This window comes from Cyprinus carpio, chromosome B2, assembly GCF_018340385.1.
Source record: "Cyprinus carpio isolate SPL01 chromosome B2, ASM1834038v1, whole genome shotgun sequence".
In the NCBI taxonomy this organism is placed as follows: Eukaryota; Metazoa; Chordata; class Actinopteri; order Cypriniformes; family Cyprinidae; genus Cyprinus; species Cyprinus carpio.
In genome coordinates, this window is record NC_056598.1 from 21666625 (window position 1) to 21689371 (window position 22747).

The 22747-nt window shown below is 35.7% G+C and overlaps 1 protein-coding gene across 1 annotated transcript; it reads right to left on the reverse strand.

Moving 5' to 3' along the window:
• Positions 1-297: 297 nt before the first annotated feature.
• LOC109078619 (rho guanine nucleotide exchange factor 18-like) lies at positions 298-21182 on the reverse strand. Its single transcript, XM_042719167.1, has 21 exons — positions 20942-21182; positions 19686-19691; positions 10797-10917; positions 10133-10231; positions 9879-10019; positions 9538-9788; positions 8638-8763; positions 8382-8499; positions 7866-8120; positions 7049-7125; positions 6781-6959; positions 5127-5188; positions 4827-5012; positions 2627-2764; positions 2461-2543; positions 2307-2369; positions 2214-2215; positions 1356-1893; positions 1016-1274; positions 785-884; positions 298-478 (listed from the first exon to the last, which is right to left on the reverse strand). Exons 4-21 carry the CDS (start codon positions 10221-10223, stop codon positions 298-300), a joined length of 2850 nt encoding a protein of 949 aa, XP_042575101.1. The 5' UTR covers positions 10224-10231; positions 10797-10917; positions 19686-19691; positions 20942-21182.
• Positions 21183-22747: the final 1565 nt, after the last annotated feature.

Here is a 22747-nt window from a genome sequence, read left to right on the forward strand (position 1 = left end):
AACAACGTATGAAATAAAAATAATAATCCAACAGAATTGTGCAACATGAATTTAGAAAAAAAATTTAAAATGAAAAGCAGTGGTACCTTTGACATTTAGTAGTGATGAGAAGTATCCCCAACTCATGAAGAAAAAGAAGGCTATTTTTTCCTAAAACACTACAAAATTATTGCTCAAATATAACATCATTTTCCAGTTAACAGAAGCAAACAATGTAAAAGATCCCACGATCTGTGCAGAAACTGGAGAAAAACTCCAAAAATAAATTTACACAACGCATTCCATACATTAAATAGGTCAACACAGAGAAGCTAGAAACTGGAGAAAAACTCCAAAAATAAATTTACACAACGCATTCCATACATTGTGTAGTTGATGGGTACTGTGTGTGTTTTGATTGTGGTTGTGTTTCCTGGTGATGTTTCCTGAATGAGAGGGTCCGGAGTTGGATAACTTCTCTGGATGCGTATGAATGGTGAAATGACTAAAACAGTGCTGCTTTGAAGTAATATGAAGTTACAGAGTGTCCAAAGAAAATAAATGGCAAAATAAATGATAATTCACTACCCCAAAAATAATTAAAATCATTTACCACCCCAAAAAAAATCATACAGGTTTGAATTAAAATGAGGGTGAGCAAACTGAATTAAATTTCTAGGCGTACTATCCCTTTAAACAAAGAAAAAAAAAAAAAAAAAACTTTTTAATCAGAAACATGGACCAATCCCAAGAAAGAAAGAAGCTTAACTTAAGGTGAGACACAGAATCACCTGGAGAATTACCTGGATGGAGCTGGTGGGGACTGTTGGATCTCATGGCTCTTAAACTGCCTCCTTCCTTCCCTGAAACTTTGATGGGAAGTAACTGAGATACCTCTATGCCAGCTAAAAGTGTAAAAAAAAGACTTTCAAGTTAAATTAAATTCACCTAAATCTTACTGATAGCTTTTACCAGTGCCCACAAAACAACATCAGCTCACAGACTAATGTAATGGAGTTAGTAAAACAGTTCATACCTGCGCTCTTGGTGCGCTGGTGGGAGTTCCTGGGCTTGCTGTGCTTCTCTTTGCCTTTAGGTTGGGCAGCCAGCTTGGTGGGGATCTTCTGTTGGACAGAGCTGGCTTTGTGGTATTGGTTGGTGGTGCTAAAGAGGTGGATGGGCACTTCGGGTTTAACAGAAAGGTTGGCGATGCTCTCCTTGCGTGGCGGTACCAGAGGAGGCCTCTCATCGAAGTCGGGAGTAACCACATTCAAAATGGGGTAAGGTGGAGGTAGCTAGAAAGAAAGGCAAGTTTATGCGTGTACACATATTAGGTATTTTAATTGTGATTTGTACTATTTCGTCTCTCATTATACCGGTATCTGTTCATTCTCCATGGGAAAGGTTGCAGTGTTTAGAACATTCTCATTCTTCTTATACTTCTTCTCCAGCTGTTCCAGCCTTTCTCTGTCCTTCTCCAGCTTCTCTCGTTCCTTCTCCACCTTTTCTCTATCTTTCTGCACAGAGCGCATTGAGTCTCTGAGGCGCTCCAGATCCTTCTGGTATTCTGATTTACACCTGGCCAGTTCCTGTTTATCCTCTGCCAGCTTTTTCTCCTGTTTGCTGCATTCCAGCTCTCTGTCCCTCAGCTCCATCTCCCTGACCTCCGCCTGCACCCTCTGCTGCTCTCTTTCCTGCTCCCATTGCACCTGCTCCTGTCGGTGCTGATTCTGGAGCCGCTGGAAGTTGGCCAGCTCTTCACGCTGCTTTTCCATGTTCCGTTGCTTTTCCTTCTCCAGGAGAGTATTTCCCCGGGGTCGGGACATCAGCTCCTCAATCGTGGCGCGCTGTACCTCTATGTGGCTCTCTAGCTGCTGGAAGATGGACTGAGGAGGGAAGGCGTGGAGTGATTTGCTTTTATGTGGTTGTGTATTTGATTTAACATTTATTTATGTTTTATTTTTTTCATTTTATAAATTAATTATTTTGACTTAAGTGTTTAATGTTTTTTGTTTTTATTAAAGGTAAAAATGCCCATAAAAGGTAAAAATCTATTTAAACTTACATGAAGACTAATTTCTGTTAACTGATGTGAACTGACCACATAGAATGAAGAATATCAAAAACTGCAGCTGTCCATGGTAGTCAGAAATCAACTCAATAACACACTCAGCAAAATATTGTCTAATTATCGTTATCGAAAATATAGAGATTTTTTTTTCAACATCGCACACCCCTACAAAACACAAAACAAAACTCCTCAGAAGTTTTGGGTAAAAGCGACTTTATTCCAAACTAACACAGAGTAATCAAATGTTAAATCTCACCTCTGCTTTAGGAAAGTATGAAGGATATGCACTACAGCTTCGTGGAACTATCTCCTTATCTGCCTGAAGGGTCAAAAGCAAGAACATACATTCTGGTTTACAGTCTAGTACCACTGCAAAAAATAACAAGTATGATACTTTAGTGTCAGCTCACCGACAGCTCCAGGTTTTCATCAGGGTCCGAGTTGGCCCACTGACTTCTGTCTCTCCGTCTTTCCATTAAACTCCCAATACCATCTGCAAACAAGTCCATTAGTCAATGGGAATGAATATGTGACTACTACACTAGTGTCACAAAAAAAGTTGAAAGCTTCTCTTACTTCCTGGCTGCATGCAGGCATCACTGTCAAAGCCTGTGAAAGAACCCGGTCTCTTGGATAGTGGGACCAGATCCATCCCCTCACCAAATGGAGTTTGCCCCTGCTCACATGTTATCAGCATGTTCTGGAAAATCTCCACTGAAGAAAGATTGAAAAGATTACAAATCAACCAAGCTTTAGTATTCAAATACACCACATTAATCTAATATACAGATAAGCAGATGTATATATGTGTGAAAAATACTATATAAGGTGTTAAAAAAAAGACACAGTGGAGCAGATCATTTCCTATTCTGTTTTTATTTGAGCTCCTTAAGATGAGATGAGACGTTACACCTAGGAATGTTTGCATGCCATTTCATGTCACTAACTTTTTATTACTAGAACGGAAGGATGGCGTTTAATGAATTAACTTCAAAAAGGTAACAGCAATACAAAATTTTTGGTCAATTTTATCAATTTATCAATACATCAATTTTCGGTAACCATTGTATAATAGCAATAATATTACTGCCTAAGATAATATAGAAATAAGATGAAATAAAAATAAACCAAGCCTATACTCTATTCAATAGAGCTGTACTTTTATACTATAAAATAGCAATACTAAATATAAACTAGGACTGGACGATTAATCGAAAAGAAATCGAAACCAAAATTCAGAACCTCTAACCGACGTAATTTTCCCAAGTCGGTTATTTAATCCTATTAATACTTTCCACTAAAAAACATACTACTGCATCGGTGCTATACGGATGTGAATGACTGTTGCACACGTGTGTTTTGCAGCGTCTCGCACGTGAGTGGCGTGTTAAAAGAATTTAATCATTTACACGCAGCGCGACTCATCAGTGTCAGTTCCAAAACAGTGGATCAATCAGAAGAGCCTGGAGGCAGGGCAAGCATTGCGAGCATTTGTTTACAGTAGCAGGTTGACATAACACAAGGGGGTAGGCATTCTGCTCTGTGCTTTTTTTAAACCATCCCTGAGCGCTGCGTCTTGCGGTTTTAGACACAAAGACGTGTTTTGTGGGAACGGCCAGTTAGAACCTAGCATAAATACACATGTGAGACCCGGGACCACAAAACCAGTCTTAAATGTCAATTTTTCGAAATTGAGATTTATACATCATATGAAAGCTGAATAAATGAGCTTTCCTTTGATGTATGGTTTATTAGGATCTGAAAAATATTATATAAGGCCGAGATACAACTATTTGAAAATCTGGAATCTGAGGGTGCAAAAAAAAAAAAAAAAAAAATACTGAGAAAATTCCCTTTGAAATTTTCTAAATTAGTTCTTAGCAATGCATATTACTAATCAAAAATTAAGTTTTGATATATTTATGTTAGGAAATTTACAAAATATCTTCATGGAACCTGATCTTTATTTAATGTCCTAATGATTTTTGGCATAAAAGAAAAATTGATAATTTTGACCCATACAATGTTTTTTTTGGCTATTGCTACAAATATACCCCAGTTAAGACTGGTTTTGTGGTCCAGGGTCACATATAGGGTGACAGGACAAGATCAATGAGATCAGCAGACAGCAGTGTTCTATTTGCATACATTCATTATTTAAAACATTTGTTTAAAGGAGATGCAAGTTATTATTTTCTACTTTTCACATTGCATTATTTAAAATAATAGCCTATTAATTTATAAGAGATATAAGTTTTTTTCTACTTTTCACATGACAATATTTAAAATGTATTTCATTTGCAAGAGATGCAGGTTATTTTTTACTTTTGACATGACAATATTAATTTATTTAGTTTGCAAAAAATGAAAGTTATTTTCTGTTTTTTTTTTTTTTTTTTTTTTTTTTTTTTAGGAAACTTGCTTTTTTCAATGAGACTGAAATGTGACTTTTTTCATAAAACGTTTTCATTTCAAGCAAGCTTTGATTTCAGTTGTTCAAAATATTCAACAAATAACCATAAATAGTTTGTTTCCTTCTATTATTTTAAAATGATAAGAAATGCGCTCCTTCATCAGAAAAAAAAAATCCCACATTTATTAGTGGAGTATTTTTACACTACAACCATTAAATGAACTATGAGGGCAAAAAATTTAATTAATAAATAATCGTTAAATAATCGAAATTGAGGTAAAGTGTTCAATTAATCGAGGTATTTCATTCTAAGTCAATATATAAACACAATTTTCCTTTTCTACTAAGCAGTGGAAGTCTCACCATCTTTTACGGCTTCAGCAAGGAGTTGTTCTCCCTGCAGGGGCTCTGCAACAATCCCACGCAGCAAATGGCGTTCACTCTGTGAGATGTCTGTAACACCTATCCCATAGGCCGTGAAGCTGGAGAATAAACTCTGCTTCTCTGTAAGGAGCTGCTCTATCAAGGCATCACACATACAAAGCTCCCCTACTCAGAAAACACCATTCAAAAAAGAAAGGACAATGTTAAATGTGACAACAGCCCATAGCAGACAAAGGAAGACTGAAATCATAGATACAGATAAAGAAATATGCATGTTACTTTGAAAGTTCCAGATCCTCTCAGGCAGTTCTTCTGGCTCCTCCTTCTCCTCTTCAGGACATCTGAAACAAAACCAGAAAACTGTTGTTAGAAATAATCCCTGAAAAATTATATAATACTACTCAGATTTTATTTAATCAAACAATTTTAACAAACCTTAAGGGGAAAAAAAAAATGTTAAATGTTACAAAAATCCAGTTTAATGTGCAAGAACTATTGTGAAAGTAAAGTGAGAGTAAATACATTTATAAAGTAAGATTATAATCAGTGCTGTCAAGTGATTAATCGCGATTAATTGCATCCAAAATAAAAGTTTTTTTTTTTTTTTACATAATGTGTGTGTACGGTGTATATTTATTTTGTATATATAAATAAACAAACGCATGTATATGTTTAAGGAAAATATTTTATGTTTTAGGGGTGCTCCAACTGATCGGCTACCAATCACTATCGGCCGATAATCACATTGGGATGATTGATCGGCGGTCTCTAAAAAGGCTAATCTCAAAAAACTGATCTCAAGCTGATGAGGCTGCCGTGAGAGGTTCCTGGAGACCGTGTGTTCATGCACACTCACAGCACATACACATAATGCCAGGTTCACATTACCCCATTTGAAGTGCGTATGTGGTGCGTATTTTTTCTGCACTCATGATAACAGGTTAAAGTGTTCACTGCACATGGTTGCGGTCCGGCAGCGCACTCCAGGAATGGTGCGTCTGCTGTAGTGCAGAGATCGTTTCCGCATGGAGTCTATTGCTGTGCTGCAAGTGCTGTATTAAAGTAACAGCACATTGTTTGCAGTAAATAAGAACATGGATTGACACGAAACATTGTATTACTGTACTGTGTAATAAAAAAAAAAAAGAATTGCAATGCTGAAAAGGCATTTTCAGTGACAGTGTTTGGATTTGAAATCAAAATAATGGATAAATGTTGTGTTTGTGGTAAACAGCCAAGGTTCAGTAGTGGACTCTTGCGTGAAAACACAGTCTGTGCTGCTTCCCCTCTCACAAGTCACCTAAGAGGGGAATTGCCCCATTTTCAAAAATGAAATTCAGGCCCTGAATAAATGTCTAAAAATCCTGATTGGAGTATCATTATAAATAATTATTAATTATAAAAAGAAGGCTTTAAAAAGATTGCTATCAGTGATCGGTATCGGCAGATACTGCTTTCTGTGATCGGCCTCAAAAATCCTAATCGGAGCACCCCTATTATATTAAATATATTTATAAACAATAGAAATAAGAACAGAAATATATACACATGTAAATATTTGCATATACAGAAATATACACAGTACACATACGTATATTATGTAACCAAAATTTATTTTGAATGCGATTTAACGTTTGACAGAGCTAATAATAAGATTTTTAAGAAATACGTGATTTCTATTTCAAAGAAATGATTTTGAACTTTCTATTCATCAAAGAAACCTGAAAAAAACTGATCACGGTTTCCACAAAAATATTAAATAGGACAACTGTTTCAAACATTGATAAGAAATAGTAAAATTTCTGAATATTACTGTTTTTATCAAATAAAGGTGGTGCAAATCAGAGACTTCAAAACAAATGTTACCATCTTAACCAAATATTTTAACTTTAGTTTATTAAAAAAAGAATAATAAAATGTTTATGAAACGCACCGTTCCACAGCCTTCCAGATTTGGTCTCTCCAGGTTTTGCGCTCCTCTCCGGAGGAGGTGTGAAACTCATACATTCCTGGATTGTCTGAGGAGGCTGAGATCAGAAATAAGGCCTTCTCATCGTGAGCCACTTCACGCACGATAAGCTTCAGCAGTGAGATCACCGCAGGCTTGCCATCCTACAGGAGCACGTAAGGCAGCTGACATTTAATGAGAATGACAACTGTAAACTAGACATAAACAACATGCCAAATTACATTCTGCTCACCAGAGAGGCAAAGGTAAGTCGCTGATCTTTCTCCAGTAACAGCAACAAAACATCCGACAACAGCAAGACAAGGACATCTAAAGACATATAAGAGAAATACTGAAATGTCAGTCAGCTATCAAATGAGCAAAGAAAAATTACAGGGGCCGGTTGCAGCAGCTGGACATACAGTACACCCGTTTGTAAGTAAAACACACAATGTTACATAAAGTCACAGTTACCTCAGGAAAGACATTAATTGCCTACATAATCTCGATAGAGAGAAGCATTGTATTACATTCATTATATATTACTTAACCTGCCGCCTTCATTTTTAATGTTTGTTTGAAGTAATCTGTCATGGGAATGTGCAGGGAGGGAAAAACACGGACTTGTTAGAAAATGTTTATTTTACTTAACCTTGATTAAATTAAGGAACTTGTTATGATGTCTTGAGCAATTCAGTTTTATATTAGTAGTTGTAGCCATTACAGTGTGAATGTAATTTTAGCTATCACTGCGGAAAAATGCATCAGCATGGACGCATAAAGTCTACGGAAGGTGTACTTGCACCTGATCGTAGTTTTACTTGGTGCAACAGGTGTAAATATTTATTTCTAAAGTTGGATGTTGCAAAGCCCAGCTTAAGGCTTACACCCAGCTTTTTTACGTCTAGCTGGTGCAACCTGTCCCCTAATTACAGGAGAAACAAAGCACGTGGTCTACAGCATAAGAATCCAAGCTGATGAGAAACAAGATGAAAATGCAAATTAAACTATAATGTTTTAATCATTTTCTATTAAGTCCATGATACATCTGTTATTGGTATAATGGTCACCTTTGCTTTTGTTAGACGTTAGCCTCCAGTTGAGAACACCCTCATGAAGCAGCCTCCTCTCGCCCTGCAGCATGTCCTCTCTGCGGAACACTCTCCCGTGGGTCGTCTTGACCTGGGACTTGGGCTCCAGCTTACTGCTCAAGTCCCTCAGCCGTGCCGCTTTCTCAAACTCATCAACGTGGGTATTTACGTTTGAGATAGTGTCTTTCAGCAGTACCAGACCGTGTACCAGGTTCCTATGCTCCTCTGAGTCAACTGTCAAAAGGAAGCAAATCATAAAACCTCAATGAAGGTGTCTTATGGATATGCTTTTTTTAAACACTATTTTCAGCATTGATAATGATAATAATATACGTATAAATACATAATATTTCACAATATTTAATAATAGCATTTCACAATTCTCTGTTTGAAGTTACATCTACATAAAAAAACACAAATTATACAAACTCAAAACAGATCATACTGTTTTCTTGAAAGAAAAACAAAACTTTTTTTTTTTTTTTTTTTAATTACCTTCGGTGTATTTAATAACATGTTCAAATAAAACTGGATACTTTGTGATGCGCTGTGTTATAAGAAGAATTATCTCTGGTATTCCTAATCTCCGCACGATAGACAGCTGACATATTTTCTGAGAACAGAAAATGGTGTTGTTATCAGAAAGTGAAATGGTTTATTGAATAAAACTTTTTTTTTTTTTATAAAAGAACATTATAAAATAATTTCCATAAGTCCTTTTAAAACTTGACAATGAAATTTCAGGTCTTACTCGTATAAAATTCTGGAATTTCTTGCTGTTTTGCATCAAGTCTTTGAAGAAGTTGACTGCATCGGTGTGGTGACTGCAGAACACTCCATAGCAGTACTGCAGTCTGTCTCTTATTTCACCTGAAAACCACACACAATCATACAGGCAGATCAGACAGTACTAATACTGCTAAAAGCAAAAGATATTTATAATGCCAAAAGTAAGTCAAGAAATGTTAAGGTTATTTACAAATGTTATGAACACTGCTTAATTTATTCATACATTACAGTTCGAAAATGTTTGGTGTTAAACTTTTTAAATGTTTTTTTTTTTTCCCCAATAGAAGTCTCTTACGCTCAACATATGCTATATTTATTTTATCGAAAATACAATAATATTGTGAAATATTTGTTAACTGCTTTCTATTTTAAAATATTTTAAAATTTAATTTACTGATGAATTTTCAGCTGCCATTACTTCAGTCACACAGGTGTCCTAGCAATGTGGTTCAACATATTAACAATGAACACAACTATGTTCCACTAAAAAAAAAAAAAAAAAATAAACTTCTCAAGTTTAACCCTAATTAAAAATCCTTTTAGTAAAATGCTTGAATACATTGTTTGTTATATAATGCAATGGCATTAATAGATTAAGTTCAGCTTGAGTATTCAAATACTTTTTGAGGCCATTGTATGGCAACCTAATTTAATGTTGAACCAATAATTCAAAGATCATATGAAGGACAATGGCTATAACTGACAGTTTGGTGATCCAAAGAATGCAGCTTGAGAAACAAAAGTCTAATCCAGGTTGGTACTTGGTCTTTGTCGTATAACTAACAATTGAGCCTCAAGTCTTTAGATGCATCTGGCATACTGGGCATCTATGCACATCCTACAGCATATATAATAAAAATACCTGTGCGATAAAAATGTCTCCAATACTGTGGATGCAGTAATTCTGGGTACTGCCTGGCTCCAAAGAATCGATTCTTCGCTGTTTAAGGCGGTTGAGGAAAAGCTGATGCATTTGCAGCAAGTTATCCACCTGTGGAAACAGTCTTTCCAGCTGCATCTCATCCATTTGCAGGGTCTCGCGTAGTTCCCGTACATATACACCCAAAACCACCTTTAGCGTCCGCACATGGTTTATTTCTGTCTGAATTAGCTCTGTCATAATAATGATAACAATCACATACTGTTCAAGCAATACATTTTTCGAAGAAAATGAGAAAAAAAACATGTAATGAAAGTCCATACCATGTATTACGTCTTGTCTTTTAATGTCCTCTTTGGAATACTCTTTTAAATATTGCTGGTCAACAGTTGAACTCCAGGTGGGAGCCTCAAAGTCCCGAGCATCTGCTTCCAGATCTTCACGTAGTGCATTATAACGCCCATCTGTGTAGAAGAGGAGTAAATATACACTTACCTTAACATCAACAAACAAGACCTGTAAACATGACACATTTTGATCACATAGCTACAGTAACTAAAAAGGTCAAATATCCAACCATCAATATTGATGGTGTCAGCAGAGTATGTTGACGGGACATTTGAATCTTCTAGCAAGGGCTTGAATCTCACAGAATCGATTTCTTCCATCTTTTGTTCTGAAAAACAAAAAGACAGCCAAAAGACTATTAAAATATGCTAGAATTTTTTTTTTTTTTTCCTTAAATAAACCAGCAAACAATTCTAAAAGGTGAAGCATCTCATTTCCGTGCCACCAAATGGAATCATAAGAATAAAATCTAACATATCATTAAATAATTATAATATGCTGATTTTTGTGGCCAAATTTTTTTTTTATTATTATTATTATAAATGTTGAGAACAGTTGTGCTGCTGTATTTTTTTGTGGGTCCAGTAATGCATTTTTTCATGATTCTTTGATTAATTTAAAGTTCAAAAGAACAGCCCTTATTTGAAACAAAATCTTTTGTAACATTATGTTATGTAAATGTCTTTACTGGATCAATTGAATGTGTCCTTGCTTAATAAAAAATATTTCTTTCCACAAAACAAACAAACAAAAAACTTAATGGCCCTAAACTTTTGAATGGTGTAAACATCAGTTGAGCCAAAGTTGCCGCATAATGAACAAATAATAAATTTAAAGCATCTGTTTAAAAGCACCATTATTACAGTTTCTGCCCAGAATGCCAGAGCACTGACCTGTGGCTGGAGTGATAAATGGAGATGGTTAAAATCTGGAGGACGCAGGTTTATCTGTGCTGTAAGAGGGTCATGCCTGGTATGTCATGGAGCAGATACAGCCAAATGCAGGATGAATAATCTCTGAGAAAAAAAAAAAAAAAAAAAAAAAAAAAAAAAAAAAAAAAAAAAGAGTAGAAAATTAGCTTTGGCCCTTTGGATCTGCTACTTAAAAACATTCTGGATCAAATACATATTTAGACGCAATAACTTAATTTAGTTCCTGGTATTCTTACACAGATACAATGCAGAAGTTACTGGGTTTCCAGGATTTACTTCCAGGATTTAAGAAAGTTACAATATTTCTTAAAATATATATATATTATGAGAAATACATAAAATAATTAATGTCTTATAATTTGTTTCCAAACTGATGGACAAGAAGAAAGTATTTTCTGTTGTAATCAGCAACATGTGACAGTTTAAGCAGGAGTGAGTGAGGACACAAATATCATTAAAAAAATTTTTTAAAAAAAGGGCAAGTCATGACATTTGCCAAGTATGGTAAATGGGGAGCAACTGGGGGTTCAGTGCCTTGCTCAAGGGCACTTCAGCTATGGGTATTGAGGGTGGAAGAGAGCGCTGTTCATTAACTCCCTCTCCCACCTACAACTCCTTCTAGCACCGAGACTCGAACCTGGGACCTTTGGGTTACAAGTCCAACTCTCTAACCATTAGGCCACAGCTGCTTCTGCTTAAAACTGATAAAAAAAATAAAATAAAATAAAATAATAAAAAAAAAACACTATGACCATTATTCATTAAACAAGACATTAGAGCGAAAAGTCATTTAAATAGATCCATATTTACAACTTTAGAAATAAATAAGATCAAGCGTTGTTCCAAACATTTTGCTTTTAAATCTATGATGGCCTTAAAGGTCTTATGTGACTATGGCTGTGCAGGTGAAGGGGACAGAAGCATGTTTGACATAAACACACTTCTGGTGAACATATATACGATATGATCTGCTTTGGTTTGTCTCCAGCACATGCACATGCTGAAGTGGAAAACTGATCAAGCGAATGCTAGAACATTATACAAGAAACTGATATAATGTAATAAAATGTATATGTTGAATCAATGCAACAATAGCCGTTTTCATATAAAAGTGTCTGCCAAATGCAAATGCAATGCATCAATAGTGTGCTAGTAGATATAGCCAAGAGCCAAATAAATGGGTGGTGGGGCTACTGCACTAGTCTGGTTCCATACTTGGAAATCAGGATATTGAAACAAAGCTTATTCTCTGAAACAGCAAACTGGTTTTGTTTGTCAGATTACTAAGCTCTTGTCAGACAAGGTTAAAGCGCAGAAGGCATATGACTTTGCAGAAAACAGGCCTGATTTTTTCCCCCTTTTGCATGGATATTTATTTTTGGACTGTGGTTTTCTTTTCCCCTATTGACAAATTCAGCGGGAAGTAAACTTCTAATAAAAAATGCAGATTTGCATAGATAGTCCTCAACAGTAAAAGCTGCCTTATCTGAGATATGAAATGTTTCTTACAGTTTCCAGTATAAAACTAAAGTACACAAACCCACCAGCCAAATTATTATATACAGGTAGATTAATATATAATTGTATTACACTATAAAAGTTTGGTGCCAGCAAGTGATTAATACTTTTATTTACCAAGGACACATTAAAATTGGCAACAATGTAACAGTCTGTCACTTTTAAACAATTTCAAATAAATGCTGTCCTTTTGAACTTTCCTTTTATCAAACAGTTCTGAAAATGTATCATTGTTTTCACAAATATTACACAGCATAACTGTTTTCAACATTGATAAGAAATTTGTATTAAAAAATTCTATATTATTTCACTCTACTTGTGTTTTTAGTATTTTTGTATTCTGTGTTTATTGTGTCGGATACATGGTTTGGCGAGCATAAAAGACTTTTCAAAAACATTAATAAAAAATTGTACTGACCCATATAGATATACAGTAGTATATGGTTACAATGTTCCTTTTTTTTGGGGGGGGGGGGGGGGGGGGGGGACTACACCTACATGTAAACACTGTATTTTTAGATGCTTTGACAGATCACCAGGTTTTTCAGAATTTTAATCACCTTTAAGCATTTCTGCAGTACACCTCAGAAATATACTTTCAAATCTTCAAAAATTCTATGTAGTTTCTTAATTAATATAAGTCATGAAGTGGCAGGTATAATTATAAAAGAATTAGAAAAATGCTCTTTGAAGTAGTTTTCGATGAAGTATTTGATCACACTGCAGCACACTGTGATGTGATTCATGTCAACTACCCAAAGGCATCATTCTGAGAACAGCCAAGCAAAAACATGTATAAAGACAAGACAATTCACAGAAAACCCAGAGAAAGAATATGAGATTATATTTATACAACAAAGGGTGTGTCCTAACTAAACACTAAAGATGAATCAATACTGTGTGACACATCAAGGCAAGGACACAGTAAGGAGTTTCAGATCCAAACAACACTTGACCCCACTGACTTCAACTGAATGGGAAAAAAAGAGACTGAGACATTCTTCAAATATCTTCTTTTGTCTCCCACACAAAAAAGAAAGTCACAAGAAGGGAGATGAGGGAGAGTAAACGAGGAGAGAATTTACAATGTTATGTGAACTACCCTATAAATGTAGTTGTCATATTAGGGCTGCAACAAATGATTATTTTGATAATCGATTAATCTAAAGATTATTAGAACAATTAATTGATTCATCTATTATTTCGCTGATTAATCAGTAGACATTTATTATTAAAAGCTGATTATTCAGCTTTTGCAATTAGTTAAAATATTGAGTTATACATATTATAACAAATAAATTAAGGAAAGTCATTATGTTATTAAAGTTATACAATTCATTTCTACAAATAAATATATTTGGCACACAAAATGAGATGGCATAGAAATTCTCTTATTCACCATTTAATTAGCTATATGAGAAAGTAGCTGAATTACATCATTCTGCCTGACATCTCATTTTTTAAGTCATATGGATAAGAAATAAAATAAAGGTAAGTGATAAGACTTTAATTTTTGGATAAACTATTATATTTACAACATAATCTCTCTAAAAATACCTTATAGGGTTATGATAATCAAAACAGTCCTGAGCTAGCTCAAGCTTTGATCTCTGCAAACCAAACTATGACTTTAATGAAATGTTTTTTTCCCCCCACTCCACTAATAAAAAGATTTTATCATTGGCTAGCTCCACACTGGAGAGCTGCTTTATAACAGAAAATCAAGTTGTGAAAGTGACACTGCAGGGCTTGTAAAATTTCAAAATCCCTGCTCCGTTTAAAATCAGAGGGAACCATTGCATTTGAATTATTATCACTGATCTATAATATAGAACTGGATTGCTCATGACGTCATTAAAGTGAAGCCGCCGCGCCGCCATATTGGTAATCCCTAGTGTGCGTAAACGTTCTATTTAATTAATAGGAAACTGTATGATTTTAATGAGAAAACATCACCTAACATGTCAGCGTTTATAAATCGGAATTATTTCTGTACATTATTACAAAGCAAACACCCTAGGCATGTAAACGGTTATTTTTTTAAATGTCGGGAATTCCCCCTATTTATTAAAAAGCTACGTTCATTACAGTAGCGAACATCATGAACATGATAAACATCAGACAAACACGACCTCAATATATAAAACAAACGACAAAGTGCTCATTCTGAAATCTGAATTTATTCAGAGAAATAACTGACTATATACAGTACGGATTTAAAGACATAAAGCTTTATTTCCAAGATAGTAGCCTAAGTTAAAGGGATAGTTCACCCAAAAATCAAAATTATGTCATTAATGACTCATTGTTTTTTAGTTTTTTATTCTTGAGATCTGTTGTGGACTTCGGAACACAGTTTAAGATATTTTTAGATTTAGTCCGAGAGCTTTCTGTCCCTCCATTGAGAATGTATGTACGGTATACTGTCCACGTCCAGAAAGGTAATAAAAAACATCTTCAAAGTAGTCCATGTGACATCAGAGGGTCCGTTAGAATATTTTTTGAAGCATCGAAAATAAATTTTGGTCCAAAAATATCAAAAACTACGACTTTATTCAGCATTGACTTCTCTCCCGGGTCTGTTATGAGCGCGTTCACAGCACATCCGGTTCGCGAATGAATCACTCGATGTAACCGGATCTTCTTTAACCAGTTCACCAAATCGAACTGAATCGTTTGAAACGGTTCGCGTCAACAATAAGCATTAATCCACAAATGACTTAAGCTGTTAACTTTTTTAACATGGCTGACACTCCCTCTGAGTTCAAATAAACCAATATCCCGGAGTAATTCATTTACTCAAACAGTACACTGACTGAACTGATGACCTAGCCAGATAACGAACGAAACATTGACTCGTTCTCGAGTCAAGAACCGGTTGCATCGGTTTTTCGGATCACCGGTAGTGATGGGAAGTTCTGTTCTTCTCCGCGAACTGGTTCTTTCGGACAGTTTGATTCAATAAACCGGTTGCTCGAAAACGGTTTCACCAGTTTCTTTTGAGCTCGACGTAATGGCTTCATTGGGGATGATTGCCCTTGATTGAAGCCTTCGGTTTACCCGCGCTCATAACATTAGCACAGAATCAGTTCAGAATCAATCACCAAAAGAACCAGTTCGGTTCAGACGCGCTGTGTCAGTCTGCTTCACGCATGCGCAGTATCATCAGCTCCTCGGTTCTCGAATCGGACGCGTCCGACAGAAACGGTTCTTGACTCGAGAAAGAGTCAATGTTTCGTTCGTTATCTGGCTTGGTTCAGTCAGTGTACTGTTTGAGTAAATTAATTACTCCGGGATATTGGTTTATTTGAACTCAGAGGGAGTGTCAGCCATGTTAAAAAAGTTAACAGCTTAAGTCATTTGTGGATTAATGCTTATTGTTGACGCGAACGGTTTCAAACGATTCAGTTCGATTTGGTGAACTGGTTCAAGAAGATCCGGTTACATCGAGTGATTCGTTCGCGAACCGGATGTGCTGTGAACGCGCTCATAACAGACCCGGGAGAGAAGTCAATGCTGAATAAAGTCGTAGTTTTTGATATTTTTGGACCAAAATGTATTTTCGATGCTTCAAAAAATTCTAACGGACCCTCTGATGTCACATGGACTACTTTGAAGGTTTTTATTACCTTTCTGGACGTGGACAGTATACCGTACATACATTCTCAATGGAGGGACAGAAAGCTCTCGGACTAAATCTAAAATATCTTAAACGGTGTTCCGAAGAGGAACGGAGGTCTCACGGGTTTGGAACGACATGAGGGTGAGTCATTAATGACATAATTTTCATTTTTGGGTGAACTATCCCTTTAAGCTTTTCATTTCATTATAAAGCATCATTAACAACATTGTATTATTCTGTAATATATTAAAATCGATTTCTGATACTAATACATTCATGTTTAATAATTCCTGAATAATTATGTTCATAAAGAAATAGGCTATATTTTGTGTTGGATCGTTACCTGTGTCATCAGTGCGCAGCAGACATACCCACCTAAACAGTTTAAATATATCGCTTATACTGCCCCAAAAGACAGTAAACACTGCAGATAACATCTGAAGTAAACATTCATTTACATACACATAACATAAAAACTAGTCCCGTTTGACTGATTTTCTTCAGATCGGGTGATTTTAGGACAGCGGTTTGAATGTGACTCAATGGTGCTCTCTGCCGGTAGGGATTAGTAAGATGGCGGATCGAACACTTCCGGTGGCTTCACTGCCTGCTAGCAGTTTAGAACGCGATGAGCGATCCAGTCATATATAGATCAGTGATTATTATCCAAAAAAGATGCTAAATACATGTTATTTGGATTGTATATTTTCAAAATTTGAAAATAATTCTGATTTTAGCTTTGTGAATGAGACACAAATATCACTCTCTGACAGCAGGTGGCACTAATGGAACAGCAGGTATTTATCGGCTGCTGCCCCTTTAAGACCAAATGCATCCAATATAATGATGCACAGGAGATTTCTTTCTCCACTGTATACGTTCACTTAAGACATAACCGACTGTTTATGAGAATACTTTCAGAGACAATTATTTTGAGATAATTTTGTGTGTGTGTTCATTCAGAAGCAAGGATACGCGAAAGAGGAATCAATTACGTGTAATGACGTAGTCACACTAGACTTTGAGCATGCGAAATTCGTTTGGACGGTGCTGCGAAATGGAGCAGGACCAGGATATGACATCACGCGCCAAGTTTTTCCACAGTACACCAACAAAGTATCCTCACTAGTCATAATTATTTTCTATTTAAGTGATTATAATCAGTCACAAGCAGGGTTTAACTTGGGCCGGGGCTGTCAGGGGCTGAGCCCCGGCACATACTTCAGGGTTCGACATTAACCAGGGCTCCAGACTATGACCATTTTTTTCTGCTGGTGCAACTAACTTTTGAGAGTGGTAGCATTGGCGCGACCACCACATTGCCCAACTCATAAGTGCTGCCATTTCTGTTGAATCTGAGAAACATCAAACGGCAAATGAAATGAATGTGAAAATAAACCGTGCTGCACAGCTGAAACGTAGCATGGTTTAGTTTCGCTTTCATTTCTTATCAGTTCTTGTTAGTAGGGTAAACATACGTATTAAGCTCACCAAAATCTACAATGCGCCATTTTTAGTGCACAAGATATTGGTTTCAGTGCAAAAAGTTATGTTAAAATAAAAGATTAATCTCTCACACAAAAATATTCAATTTGATTTTAAATGACAAAAGCATTTCAATTAAGATATACATCAATAAATGCAAAAAGTCAGGCAGGGCTTAATGGGTACATGTCTGTACCCTTTAAGCACACCTCTGTTCCCCTTAAGCTCACATCATGTTTTATTAAAAATTCTTGTTCATTTTAAACAAACTTTATAAAGAATAGTTACTTTTTTTTCACACTTTTTCACACATTGCAACATCTAGACTAATCCATGTTCAGCTAAGTAACACAAATTCAAAAAAAAAAAAAAAAAAAGGCTGGAATACACTACACAATTTTTGCCCCGATTTTCCATTGATTTACAGTCTGAAGAGGTTGACACTATTGCCATAGTCAGAGTCAGCCTGCAGATTTGAGCTGACAGAATCTATAGAAAATAAATTAACTTAATGTGACAACCATCAGTTAATATTTAAAGTCTGATTATGAAGTATTTGCATAGACGCTTAATGTGGAAGAGCTTAAAGAGAGCACACTGAGCTTAATGGGAGCATCAACAGTTTTTTATACATTTCATTTAATATTTCTTATAAAAAAAAAAAAAAGATATGATACACCTTGTGAACACACTAACAAGGCTTAATAGCAATCAAACAATGCTATTCATACAGTACACTCATTTATAAAGACTAGCATGTGTAAAGTGCATGAAGGCTAAACGAAAGAGGCAAACCAGAAGAGCGAACTTGCCCATAAACACATGACTTGTGCTCCATTATAAAGAGGAGGATACTGACTAGGATGTACATTTCGTACTCAAATCTGACTTGCCATTTCATATTGCTGGGAGACCAAGCCGTATCACTGCATGCGCAGAGGCACACTTAAATAACACTCAGCCCTACCCTCAGTAGTTATGTAATACCGTTTTCTGCAGATGGTTTTATCACAGTATATTGTTCATGCTGAATGACAACTTCTGCTGCAGACTGCACCTCCCTTGAATCATTTGCTGGATGAAGATGATTATAAGCAAACAAAATGCAGCTAAGGTTTATCCTTATCGGTCAAACGAGAAAAGCAGGCTGTCCCAGTCTGGGTCGAACAACGAACGTCCTCCTTTCTTCACACCGAGCATAAGACACATGAAATTTGACTCTTCCACCATCTTTGTTTTTCTTATAAACTAAAAACCCCATTCTGATCTTTTTAACTATATATGGGGGGGGGGTTTTTTTTGGTATATTTATTTTTTTTTGGTTTTGAAAGGTGTGTTATGAGGGTGCTGCAGCTGCTGAATGTTGTGGGTTTTTTGTTTACTCACGCTGTAACTGATTTACTAGTTCTGTTACTGTGTGGAAAACGCCTGGCTTGCAAACCGCTTCTGACCATGAACCCAACCTCCCCCCTCACACATCAACAGGCCAGATAAAATACAGAAAGCCTCCCTGTTTCTCACAAAAAACAGATAAGCTAAAGATTACCCATAACCTTTAAAGCCGCTGACCTTTAATGCTAGTCTAAGACAAGGTTTTGTGAGATTCCTGCTGAATGTGGTGAGCTCTTGTAAAGAATAAAGGGACTGACTTTATTAGAGGAATAATGGATGAATAAGGGTAGCATAAAGTTGCAAATTATATATGTAAGTATACGTTTCAAATAAGCATAATTGAATGTTAAAGGCTTATTTCAAGCTTATTCCTTTAAAGTTTAAACTAACAAGTGCCTATTTGTAAGTTACTGGTGCATAATTTCTAATTTGTTCCTTTTAATTATCAATTAGACATCAGTCTGTACTTCAGTGATGGTTAATAATTTATACAGTCACAAGCACTTGTTCATCACATCTAGTAGTACTTCTTTTGTTTCCTAGTAACTATCCTAACAGTTATTAGTATCTATTCCTGATTTACAGTACAAATATCTTTATATGAGACACTAGTATTCACCCCAATAGTTTCTGGTAATATTTCTTATCTCATTGGTTATTTATTTATAAATAACCAAAGCATACAATTAATAAAAAAGATCTACGTAAGACATTTAATCTTAATACTAGACAAAGATTCTAAAAAAAAAAAATTCAGGTGATACAGTTATGATACAGAAAAAAAGAAGGATGATGGTGGTGGTGTGTCTATTTCATGTTTTTTTTTGACATACCTCTGTCTTAGTCAGATGTCGTAGTCAGAATTGGGGTTGCTATAGTTAACTAAAACTTTACTGAAAAAAAGTTAAAAGTTACTTGAAATAAAATAAAATATAAAAATAAAAAATTAAATATTAAACTTTTTTTTATTATATTAATAAAACCATAATAGTATCTCAATAGTACTAAAATAACACTGATCAGTGTTTATAGTTCATTAAAATGTCCCTATAAAGTCAAAACATTACTATAAACAACTGGAATACGATACACTTAAAGAAGTACCGATGTCTATTTATTCACTACTAGGAAAACCTAACAAATATTCTAGTAACTACTTGAATAGTTACAAGCAGCTAAAGAACTTTAATAGGTACAAGGAACAACTGCATGCAAATCAGAAGCTGACATCTGAACCACAGAATCCTTTAGAAAAAAAAACTTCTAAATTGCTATTGTTAACAATGGAATAGTAGTTATCTGTCACTATCCAGACAATTAGAAAAATAAAAGTACTAGAAAGTAGTGTCTATTTGAACAGATAGTCACTACTGCTTTCTAAGGTATTACTGGAATAAGTACTAGTTTTAAGGTATGAAAGGTTGTGAAACTGAATTACATATTAAAAAAATATACTAGTCACTGTTTGATTAAAAACAAGTATCTAAAACAAAGAAAAAAAAGTTTAGTCATTTTACAAATACAAAAGAAAGGACCACAAACCAACCAAACTCTCTTCTACAGAACGGACACTGGAGAAACTAGTGTCACGAATGATTTAGTCATTAATCAGAGACAGAATGCGAGGAATGTAAAACTTTCTTCATCATCACAGCAGAGTGTAAACACAGCCATCAAACCCATCTGAAAACATGTAACTGAACTTCACTGACCGCATCTACTCGCCACTATAAACATGTCATGTTCTGATTATAACACGAAGCCATGTTTGTGCTTCTTTCAGAATTAAAGAGGCTTCATTATTAATCCTGAAGTAAAACCATAGCGAACCTTTTCTTGCTACTGATCTCAGACCTCACACTCCTCTTCTGCGGAGCACCGCAACGAAAAATGAATGATAGACCACAAAAACTACAAAATAAGCACTTAAAAGACCTCGTGTAAACAAAACCAAAAAGAATGTTTAGTAAAAAAATACATGTTTCGGAACCTATAAACCACAACATCAATTAAAGAACACGAGGCCTCGATGACAAAACTTTAAACACAAAGAGGCTCACGCAAAGTTTAACTACAAGTTTCTACTCACCATTTTTAAAGCAACATCACATAATTTCAGCTTCGAATCGTTTATTCCTCATCCTACCCTCTTCTCTTTTTTACAGGAGAGTTTGTTTTCTTAAGCATCCGCCACACTGCTCACAACAACAAGTGCAGCGCACACACATAAGGGAGCGCTCGCTCTCCTCCTCACGCACACTCCCGCCGCGCGCGCACGCTCACTTCGAGGCATGCCGGGAACAGAAGGCGCGGGGATTGTGTTCACCTCTAGCAGTTTTCGTTTTTTCTCACTTAAGAAGGCTAATTTTCATTTTAAATATGTCTGTATCATAAGTGTAGATTTTTAAAAAGCACCCCTTATTTTCCTCACTTCATAAATTAACTTACAATTATTGCTTCATCTCTCTGTACAATTTCGAGTAACGTTAATGTTAATTACGTTAAATTAAAGCAATTTTTTTCAACGATTTTACTGACTCATTCTGCTAAATTATGTATGCATTATTATTTTATTTTATTATTTTTTAAACTTAATATATTTAATTTTGATTTCTAATTCAAATTTAACCATACAGTATAACTTATAGTTGTGCTTGCCTATTGTTTTTGCAACTGTGTATTTTTTTTATTTTTGTTCACTTAACGCCTGTTTTGTTTGTACCTTTTTTGATTTATATACCTTCAGCTTTTCAGCTAGCTACAACTAGGATTTGCCAGCGTTTTCAATATTGGGAGACAGGGTGAGAAAATAGAAAGAAATAGAAATAAAGCAAATAAGACTGGAAACAAATATAGCTGAAACACAAAAGATAACTAACATAATAGACAGTGTTTGTGTGTGCTGGTTACTCTCAGTTTTGGCAAGTGTAGTCTAGCTGTAATAGGCTATAAAATGGTAGGCCTATGTTAGATAGAGAGAGAGCCTGCTCATTCATCATCCGAATCAGTAATGTAGCATTCGTCTTTTACAGTGGACCATGTTACACAGCAGGTGGCAGCAAAATCTCTGTAGTTAACTTCAGGCCAAGTAGGCTATATGTGACCCTGGACCACAAAACCAGTCATAAAGTAGCACAGGTATATTTGTTTATAACTTTAAAGGATTTTCTCAATATTTAGATTTTTTTTGCACCATCAGATTCCAGATTTACAAATAGTTGTATCTCAGACAAATATAAAGTCCTATCCTAACACACCATACATCAACGGAAAGCTTATTTATCCAGCTTTCAGTGAAAGACGTCTAAATCATAAAAATAAGCTTATAAGTTTTAAAGGCTTTTATTGGCAAAATGAGTCAGTATTTACGGTGTTGACTCTTGTTCTTCATAACCTATGCAATTTGCTCTGGCATGCTGGATATTAGCTTCTGGGCCAAATCCTGACTGATGGCGAGCCATTCTTGCCTTATTAGTTCTCGGAGTTGATCACAATTTTTGGGCTTCTGCTTGTCCACTCACCTTTTGAGGACTGACCACAGGTTCTCTATGGGATTGAGATCCGGGGAGTTGCCTGGCCACGGATCCAAAATTTCAATGTAATGATCTTCAAGCCACTTCATCGCTCTTGCTTTGTGACATGGTGCTCAATCATGCTAGAAAATGCACAGATCACCAAATTGCTCATGGATCGTTGGAAGAAGTCGCTCTTGCAGGACATCTTGATACCATTCTTTATTCATGGCAGTGTTTTTGGGAAGAATTGAGAAAACCCACTCCCTTGGTTGAAAGGCAACCTCACATGGATGGTCTCAGGATGCTTCACTGTTGGCACAACACAGGACTCATGGTAGCGTTCGCCTTTTCTTCTCCGAACAATCGATTTTCCAGATGTC